Here is a 10,304-nt window from a genome sequence, read left to right on the forward strand (position 1 = left end):
GCTTCCTTCCTACCTTCCTTATATTCAAATAAATATTCAGAATGACACTCTTTTTCAGGCTGTAAACTAATATTAATACCCTTTCTACTCTTTCAGCTATTGAACTCAATAAAACTATGAGTTATGATGAGTGGTCTAATCTATTTTTGAGTGTAGTACTAGCAGTACTTACTGTATAACAAACACCTACAGCTTCTCACTGCTAATGCTTCTCACCTCAACTTCCATACAACACCTCCACAGCTACTGCTCGGCCCCGTAGTGGGCTATAGACACATGGTCTCCAATGAGGCGTGCATGCGGATGGCCTGGCAATCACTGACCTGCCCCCAACAACCTCGCCACCACGCCACTATACACACCACCATCCCCATATCTATGACCCTGAGTTGGCTAAAGACACAGTTTTGAGGGTTAGTTGCATGTGGGTGGCCCGGGGAGCAGCACATTGTCCTCGACCAGCTCTGACCTGAGCGGGCGGAGTCCCGTCACCACGCCACTGTCCCCACATCTCAGCCCCTGAGTGAGCTAAAGACACACGGTCTTCACTGGTGGGTGAATGGAAATTGCCCAGAGGTCACTATACTGTCCGCGACTGGCTGTGACCCAAGGGGGCGGAGTCTCGTCACCACGCCACGGACCTCACAACACAGCCTCTAAGGCGGCTAGAGACACACGGTCTTCACTGGTGAAGGCAGGTGGGTAGCCCGGCGCGGCCTACACTGTTCACGACCGGCTCTGACCCATGGGGGCAGAGTCTGGCCACCACACCGCTACCACGCCACGGACCTCACAACACAGCCTCTGAGGCGGCTAGAGACACACGGTCTTCACTGGTGAAGGCAGGTGGGTAGCCCGGCGCGGCCTACACTGTTCACGACCAGCTCTGACCCAAGGGGGCGGAGTCTCACCACCACGCCACGCACCCCACAACTCAGCCTCTGAGGCAGCTAGAGACACACGGTCTTCACTGTTGAAGGCAGGTGGGTAGCTTGCCGCGACCTACACTGTTCACTATCGGCTCTGACCCATGGGGGCAGAGTCTGGCCACCACACCGCTACCACGCCACGGACCTCACAACACAGCCTCTGAGGTGGCTAGAGACACACGGTCTTCACTGGTGAAGGCAGGTGGGTAGCCCGGCGCGGCCTACACTGTTCACGACCGGCTCTGACCCAAGGGGGCGGAGTCTCGCCAAGCACCCCACAACTCCGACCCTGAGTGGGCTAGAGACACATGGTCTTCACAGCAGGTTAAATCAACCTGATTTAATGCAAATTAATTTGAATTTGAACTCTGCACTGTGCATTCTTCCATCCCATGTACAGCTAATTCTTAGCATCCTGCACACTAGGCTGTATTCAAGTTCTATTCAAAAAGTAAAAAATATTTTTTTTTAATTTTTTAATTAGAAATGTTTGCCTACATGTCTCCTATGACAAAACAAAATGTTTATACCTATGTCTGTATACAACATGTAAAATACAGTTGGTATATATATAAATAGCCCCAAAATGTCCTGTTTATTCCCATTAATTCCCATGGGAAGTTTCCAACTTTGAATATTCCTGGAATTTTGCAACCCTAGTTTACTATAGGTATAGTTTACTTCACTATAGGTGGGATAGCTCTGAACTAGCCCTCTTGTTCCCAGAGCTTTAGGGGGTTGTTGTAACAGAGCGTCCCAACGTCCCCCGCCCTATGCTCGTTCAACATGTGTGGCTCAGAGATTCTGCTCACCAACATAGTTGGTCAAAACTATACTGTTATAACCTACAAGACAGTGATTTAAATAAGACCTGTCTGGATTATGTGATGTACAGACATAAATCATAAATCGAAAAACACTGACTTTGTCCTTATCAGGTACGTCGATAACCAACAGGGTGACTGCTCTCATAGCCATGCCAACAATGCCATGTGTGCAAAACAGTCAAACTTAGTTCTTACAGCTAGGTAATGCTCTTTGAGGAAAGTGTCCAACCTAGTTCTTGCAGCTAGGTAACACTTCGTCCTCCATGTCTCATCATTTTCCTCCCGTGTTACAGTAACCAATAAGGTAACGCAACTAATGGATGCAGGGAAGCACAAACAGGACACTGAATAAATATTGAAAAACTTTATTCCTTTTTTTTACCCAGTCGATATAACAACAGGGACATACAAAAGAATACAAACAGCGACGTTACAGTTTGGAAACGACAAGGTTTTACAGTACAACACGTAACAGTCACGGTACACCAACAGAACTGCTCTGTAGTCTTGCGTTCACACCAGGATGTTCGCCTGTGGCCACGAGGCAGCGCATCTCATCTCAGACCAGGTCCCAATCCAACCTCCAAACCCGACCCCATCCTACGCTTCTGAGGAGATTTCGAGGACTGGGATCGGAGGGTAACTTTGTGATCGTACAGCTGTAGCTCATATTTGGCTATTAACATTCTTGTGAGTAACCTGGAAAGTGCTAAACAAAGTAAGTGTATTATCATTAGCTGACTGGCTAGTTGGAATTGCAACCATCTTGCTTGCACCTATCCAGTCTACTCAGATCTTCGGCAGAGTATCAAGAGGTAGTCAGTTGGTGGCCAGGGCTCACGGGTTGATTTGGGACCAGGTTTCAAGTAATCACCATGGGTCTGTACATCACACCGTCATCGCCTGAGAGCCTGCGGCCAACGGCGGAGTTTCCCAAAGGCATCCATCAGACTTCCAATGGAGCTGATCAGATGATCAATACATCAGCTGGTTGGTTCATATCTACTCTGACATGTTCAAACACAATGTACCTGTTTACATTTGTCACATTCTAATTGTCAACAAAGTATAAAGCAGTCATCATGCAGTACAGAAGGAGAGTTTAAGCAGCTTAGAGGAGTTGGACTCCGTCTTTCTACTTTTGAGGATCCCTCAAACGGTGGATTAATCTCTGGTAATCCAAGAACAAATGCATACAATTTAAAACGCTAATACTTCCCAAACCTAACTGACCACTGAGCCCACTTTTAATCAATTAAATTCATAACCAGTGTTTGGAATTCTCCAGTCAGGTCAGTTAGCTAAAACTGCAAAAATCTGAACAGCTTGGAATGCTAATAGTCACCCCCAGACCTGGGTAAATACATTGATGAAACATTTGATGGTTTTTACAATGGGACCACTGGCTTCATTGTTGAATGTAAAACTAATAAAACAAAGCACTCCTCAACTTGGTGGCCCAAGTAGTGTACTTGACAGTGTTTGTAAACAGAATTTTAAGTTTGCAGTACAGCAGAACTATGTGGTGTGTGTGTTAAGGCATCAATACTGCTGTAGGTTGTAACCTAATGGGACCAGTACTGTTCTTGATGACAGTGATGTAATCTAAAGACAACTGGAATGACAGCAGTGTCCAAGCTCCCATGGGGAGCAGGCAGCGGTCCTTACATGATGTCCAGGAGGCCTCCAGGCTGTTTGGTAGTCCCAGGACCTTATCGGCTGTTTGGTAGTCCTAGGACCTTACCGGCTGTTTGGTAGTCCTAGGACCTTACCGGCTGTTTGGTAGTCCCAGGACCTTACCGGCTGTTTGGTAGTCCCAGGACCTTACCGGCTGTTTGGTAGTCCTAGGACCTTATTGGCTGTTTGGTAGTCCTAGGACCTTACCGGCTGTTTGGTAGTCCTAGGACCTTATTGGCTGTTTGGTAGTCCTATGACCTTATTGGCTGTTTGATAGTCCTAGGACCTTACCGGCTGTTTGGTAGTCCTTGGACCTTATCGGCTGTTTGGTAGTCCTATGACCTTACCGGCTGTTTGATAGTCCTAGGACCTTACCGGCTGTTTGGTAGTCCTAGGACCTTACCGGCTGTTTAGTAGTCCCAGGACCTTACCGGCTGTTTGGTAGTCCTAGGACCTTACAGGGTGAGGCATTGTCTTTGTGTGTGTCTGTCTGGCAGTATATACAGGCGTGTGTGTGTGTGTGTGTTGGGGTGGAGGGCTTCAGGAGGGTCACAGACCCAGAGATGCCTTCAGCAGGGAGACCATGTCCTCAGGTATGGTCCCCTCGTCACCTGGAGATGGACAGAGAAACACACTTTTACCCTGAGCACACACGCTTATGTGTATGTATGGCTGTGTGTGTGTGTGTGTGTGTGTGTGTGTGTGTGTGTGTATGAGAGAGTGTGCGCACGCGTTGTGTACGCTTGTCTGACCTTTCTCAGCAGCGGTCATGTCCTGTTCCAGTTTGAGTTTCTTCTGTCCTAGCAGAAGCATGCCGTCCTCTATGCTGTCCTTACTGATCAGCTTGATCACCTTCACCGTCCTGGAGCACACAGTCAGTGGGGGGGGGGGAGGTCACAACCTAGCCCTGTACCCCCCCCGCCATTCCATTCACCCTCCCGCCCGCCACACCCCCTCGCCAGGCCCGTCGCCCCCTCCCTGGGGCGCTCACGGTCTCTCACCTCCAACATCGTTCCCTTCCGACCCCCCGCCCGCTACCCCTACCCCCTTTCCCTCCCCCTCCCCCTCCACCCCTCCGCCCACAACGCAGAAACCCCCACATCCCCCTACCTGGTCTGTCCGACCCGGTGGCAGCGGTCCTCGGCCTGCTTGTCGTTGTAGGGGTTGCAGTCGATGTCGTGGATGATGACCACGTTGGCGGAGGTCAGGTTGATGCCCAGACCCCCCGCCCTCGTGGACAGCAGGAACACGAAGATCTCCGGGTCCGTGTTGAACTCGTCTATCAACACGATCCTGGGGGGGGGAGGGAGACAAAAAGAGAGTGTGCAAGACTATGAGCGAGGCGGACACAATCATTCAATATCAACTGATTACGGCCTTGAATAAAACCAGTGGCTTGGTTCTGGACTGGAGCATGGTGTAGTATAATGTGTTCAGTGGGCTGTTGTGTAGCATAGTATACTTGTAGTGTAGTATAGTGGAGCGCGGGCTGTAGTATAGTACCGTGTAGTAAGGTGGTGTTCAGTGGGCTGTTGTGTAGCATAGTATACTTGTAGTGTAGTATAGTGGAGTGTGGGCTGTGGTGTAGCTGTAGTATAGTATTGTGTAGTGCAAGCTGTAAGTTTATTTATATAGCACATCTCAGATGCTCAAAATGCAAAAAATGTAAAGGAAAAATAAAATACAGGAATAAAAGTTACAGTGCAGTGTATGAATGAAGAATTATTTGATTTAATAAAAAAGCAGCGACATGAAAAGTCTTCATACTTGATTTAAAAGAACTGAGAGTTGCAGTTTTCTGGAAGTCTGTTGTCTGTAGGTAAGGTGGTGTTCAGTGGGCTGTTGTGTAGCATAGTATACTTGTAGTGTAGTATAGTGGAGCGCGGGCTGTAGTATAGTACCGTGTAGTAAGGTGGTGTTCAGTGGGCTGTTGTGTAGCATAGTATACTTGTAGTGTAGTATAGTGGAGTGCGGGCTGTAGTATAGTACCGTGTAGTAAGGTGGTGTTCAGTGGGCTGTTGTGTAGCATAGTATACTTGTAGTGTAGTATAGTGGAGTGTGGGCTGTGGTGTAGCTGTAGTATAGTATTGTGTAGTGCAAGCTGTAAGTTTATTTATATAGCACATCTCAGATGCTCAAAATGCAAAAAATGTAAAGGAAAAATAAAATACAGGAATAAAAGTTACAGTGCAGTGTATGAATGAATAATTATTTGATTTAATAAAAAAGCAGCGAACTGAGAGTTGCAGTTTTCTGGAAGTCTGTTGTCTGTAGGTAAGGTGGTGTTCAGTGGGCTGTTGTGTAGCATAGTATACTTGTAGTGTAGTATAGTGGAGTGCGGGCTGTAGTATAGTAGCGTGTAGTAAGGTGGTGACCAGTGTTCAGTATATCCCAGTGCGGTTGTAGGGTCTAACCTGTCGGCTATGGGAGTCGAGCCGTCCAGTCTGACGTAGCGATGCTTCAGGTGTTTCAGCAGGACCTCCACAATGTCCAGCATCATGGTGAACTGGCTGAACAGAACCACCCTATCTCCCTGGAAAACACACACACACGTACGTCAGTTAAATTGTACACTTAACACATATTAAATTGTACACTTTACACATTATACACCTAAATAAACGAGGAAGCTCTTTGAATCTGCCTGTCTCACAGGGGGCTCTCTGTAAACGGTCCGGTGTTCGAAACCCCCAGGACTTTCTCCGAGTGCTCACCTTCTCCTTGAGCGAGGCCAGCAGTTGGGTGAGCAGGTGGAACTTCCCAGAATCCAACAGGTGCTCCTTCTCCAGCTGGTGGCCGTGCAGAGAGGAGTACTGCTGGCACAGCCGGTGCAGCTCGAAGTCCGACATCACCTCCATGTCCTCCTGGATCAGAGCGGCGTCGGCGTCGAAGTGGCTGGGCTCCTGGGGGCGGGGTCTCCGGTTAGGTCAGAGTTTATTTGATCAGGGACAGTGCATATCAATCCACCGTGATATACATGAAGCATGAATAAAACTGTAAATATGCCAGCATTAGGGTTGCTAATTTTCAGCCCTTTCACGGTAACGTTAACGCGGGGGCTTCGGCCGTGCGCACTCACACTCCTCACACATGGTGTGTGTTTATGTGATTGTGTTTATATGATTTAGGTTATTATCCTTCTCCTTTTATGTAAAGCACTGCGCTACATTGATTTGTATGAATGGTGCTATATAAATAAAATGGGTTTAAGCATCAGTTAAATAGCTAGATTTTCCTATCCTATATATTCTGATCCGTGAAGGATGGTGAACAGGGGCACTCAACCCGTGGCTAAAGAGCGTCCCGGACGACCCCAGACGACCCCGGATGACCCCAGATGACCCCAGACGACCAGAGACAGGGGTATAGCTGGCAGCAGAGGCGGAGAGGCAGGGCGCACCTTGAGCATGAGCTTGCTCATGGCCCGGAGCCTGTCGGAGGTGTAGTACTGTCTGTGGAGCAGGGGGTGGTTGGCCATCTTCCTCAGCTGCATCATCACGTTGCACAGCTCTCGCTCTGCGGGGGGGGGGGGGGGGGGGAGAGAGGGAGGGATAGAAGTGGGGGGGGGGGGGGGTTAAGTACGAAACCACCCATGACAGAGAGAGTCAACCTCTCTGACCAACCAGAGCACTGTGTAGTCAAGTATATGGCCTCTTAGAAAAGACAAGTTTATCTGTAGAGCACATTTCAGCAACAAGGCAATTCAAAGTACTTTGTCTTGATGATCATGAGGCATTAAAGCATCAAGACAAAGTGCAAGAAACGCATAAAAGGTAATTTAAAACGAAATGTAAAAAAGGACATTTAAAACAAAATTCAGGAAAAAAAAATCAGGAAAAATAAAATACAGGAATAAAAGTTACAGTGCAGTGTATGAATGAATAATTTGATTTAATAAAATGCAGTGTCAAAATGAAAAGTCTTCAGTCTTGATTTAAAAGAACTGAGGGTTGCAGCAGACCTGCAGTTTTCTGGAAGTTTGTTCCAGATATGTGGAGCATAAAAACTGAACGCTGCTTCAAGAAATCTGATTGGCTCATTAGCTGTGATATACTGAACATATACCACGGCTAAGATGTCAGATTCCTTTGCACTACTCGGCATCACTCAGCGTCTGAGGAAAAAATAAGTTACCCTAAAGTTGTGTTCACATACTGCAACAAGACAGCACTTTTAGAATGTTATTAGTTCAAGAATAAGAATGTCACTGTGTTCTAAAACCGGAGTCTTAAATATTCATCAAGTCATATCTTTAGAGCTGCATTTTTAGAACTGGGAAGGGAGTTTCAAAAAGAACTAAACTCAGGGACCGGAGAAACTCGAGAAAATCCTCGCTACAAGCAGCACATATACTGTACAAACTAATGTAAATAAATAAACAGCCAAATAATGCAGCCAAATAATGATGTTGATATAGCGCTAGCCTGTGATGAAAAAATAAATATGCTAGTAGTTCTAGCTGCTAGTGTGTACAGTACGTTGCATAGCAACCACCTCGCACTGTGTAGGAAGCCAGGAGGGCCTATTTTATTTTGAACATTACTACTTATTAATAAAACCGATTTAAATTGGAGTGTGTCTATTACTTTCATATTGCCGTACTTGGTCACCATTTTATAGCTCACTTCAGGCTGTGGTATATAGTTATTTTATCACAGCTAAGAGGCTGTCCTCCGTTTCGCGTCAGGCCCCAAAAACGTCCCTTAGCTGTGATATAATAACCATATACTATCATGGCCTGTCATGGGCTGCTATTGCTTAATGAATAGATATGACATACTCTCCCCAGTGGTGGAGCGTTTGAGCTTGGTGAGCAGGCTCTGGTAGAGCTGCAGCTGCTTCTCACTCATGGAGCAGAACTCCACCACCTCCTGCTTGGCTGGCAGCTGCAGGAGGACCTGGGGAGGGAGGGAGGGACGAACACACGCGCACACACACACACGCACGCACACACACACACGCACACACGCACACACGCGCACACACACGCACACGCACACGCACGCAAAGAGAAAGGGAATAAAATGAAGCACATTATCTTCGAAAGCTTGTCACACAGAGACACACACCGATCAGCCACAACATTAAACCCACTGCCGGGTGAGGTGTGTAACAGTGTGATGCTCTGAGCAACGTTCTCCTGGGAAACCTTGGGTCCTGTCATTCATGTGGATGTTAATTTGACACGTACCGCCTACCGAGAACACAGTCGCGGTCCAAGTACACCCCTACATGGCCACGGTAAACCCCGATGGCAGTGACCTCTTTCAGCAGGACAATGCACCCTGTCACGCTGCAAAAATTGTTCAGGGACGGTTTGGGGAACGTGACAGAGTTCGAGGTGTGGCCTCGGCCCTCCGAATTCCCCAGATCTAAGTCCGAGCGTCTGTGGGACGCGCTGGAAAAACGAGTCGGATCCACGGAGAACCCCCACCCCCGCGATCACAGGACTTACAAGAACCCGCTGGACCAGAGGGCACATTCAGAGGTGCCAGGAGTCCAGCCATCGACGTGTCAAGAGCTGTTTTGGTGGCATGGGTGGCGGGAGAGGGGGTGGGCATGTGGTTTGAATGTTGTGGCTGATCAGTGTTTATTGCCTTGCTAAGTGTGAGAGGTAAACCGACTACGCGACCTCCCCGGTCGTAGATCTCACCTCGCTCTTCACCCGGCGGAGGATGAAGGGCTTCATGATGAGCTTGGCCTGGGCGATGCGCTCCCTCTCGAAGCGGCTCTGCTCCTCGTGGGATTTCTGTCGGACACACGACGACAGCGACGCGTCAGAAACCAGGGAACGGGCGACCGGGACGAAGGGGGGCGGGCGCACACCGCGTGACGCGGGCTCCTCCCGTCGTCACCTTCGACCTGCATCCCCCCCCCCCCCCCCGACGTGACTAACATACCGGGGGCCTTACGTAGACCTACATATACAGACGGACCGCTTTGAGACCTCACCTATACGCAGAGCCCCGGTTCCACCTACCATGGAGAACATCTTGGCGATCTGCCCGGTGGAGCTGGAGAACATCTCGGGCATGAGGAAGTTGAGCAGAGACATGAGCTCCAGGAGGTTGTTCTGCAGAGGGGTGCCTGTCAGGAGGAGGCGATGCTCAGCCTGGGGGGAGGGGGAGGAGGATGAGGTGAAAGAGGAGAAAGAGAGCGAGAGGGAGAGGGAGAGAGAGCGAGAGAGAGACAGAGAGAGAGAGAGGGAGAGAGAGAGGGATAGAGAGAGAGAGGGATAGAGAGAGAGAGGGAGAGAGAGAGGGATAGAGAGAGGGAGGGAGAGAGAGAGAGAGAGAGAGAGAGAGAGAGAGAGAGGTGAAAGGGGAGAGAGGGAGTTGGGAAGGAAATATGACAGTCTGTTATTAACCTGCAAAAAACCTTTCCTACTCAGGCAGCATTTCGGACGGAGCAGATGACATACGAGTTGATGCTAGGTGTTGGCGATCTATGCGGAAGACACAGACGCCTCACACTCCAGATTGAAATTCATCAGGACAAAATCGAGGAATCTAACCACACATATAAAACTGGGCGAGTAGGTTAGTGGCACCCTTAGAAAATAAGCCTGTGAGAATGATCTGTTAACTACGAGCTACGGGCTAATTAGCTACTGTACATCAAGCACCTAACGTTACAAATGACTAGTACGTTTATAAAAGTGCATGGCAATAAACAGAATCTAATTCTGATTCGGATAATGTCGCATTCAACAGGCGGATAGTAATCTTGAGGGTGTGCTAACGTTGATGGCCATGAGGTGGCGGTAGCGTAGGGAGTTCATGTTCTTCAGCATGTGTCCTTCGTCGAACACGGCGTACATCAGCTTGAGCTTCCGGAACAGACTGCGGTCCATGTCGTTACCGATGGTCAG

At 48.6% G+C, this 10,304-nt stretch overlaps 1 protein-coding gene across 1 annotated transcript in view; it reads right to left on the bottom strand.

The window, feature by feature from the left end:
* Positions 1-3,982: 3,982 nt before the first annotated feature.
* smarcad1a (SNF2 related chromatin remodeling ATPase with DExD box 1a) overlaps positions 3,983-10,304 on the bottom strand; it is a gene marked incomplete at both ends in the record, with an annotated part of 19,850 nt that continues 13,528 nt past the window's right edge. Inside the window, 10 exons of the mRNA XM_084439642.1 lie at positions 3,983-4,044; positions 4,186-4,295; positions 4,544-4,726; positions 5,848-5,966; positions 6,148-6,336; positions 6,834-6,949; positions 8,214-8,331; positions 9,087-9,182; positions 9,414-9,545; positions 10,176-10,304. The exon at positions 10,176-10,304 is cut by the window's right edge and continues 7 nt beyond it. Of these exons, the coding sequence (XP_084295768.1) occupies positions 3,983-4,044; positions 4,186-4,295; positions 4,544-4,726; positions 5,848-5,966; positions 6,148-6,336; positions 6,834-6,949; positions 8,214-8,331; positions 9,087-9,182; positions 9,414-9,545; positions 10,176-10,304 (1,254 nt within the window). The remainder of the gene's footprint in view (positions 4,045-4,185; positions 4,296-4,543; positions 4,727-5,847; positions 5,967-6,147; positions 6,337-6,833; positions 6,950-8,213; positions 8,332-9,086; positions 9,183-9,413; positions 9,546-10,175) is intronic.

This window comes from Borostomias antarcticus (assembly GCF_949987555.1).
Source record: "Borostomias antarcticus genome assembly, chromosome: 6".
Lineage (NCBI taxonomy): Eukaryota > Metazoa > Chordata > Actinopteri > Stomiiformes > Stomiidae > Borostomias > Borostomias antarcticus.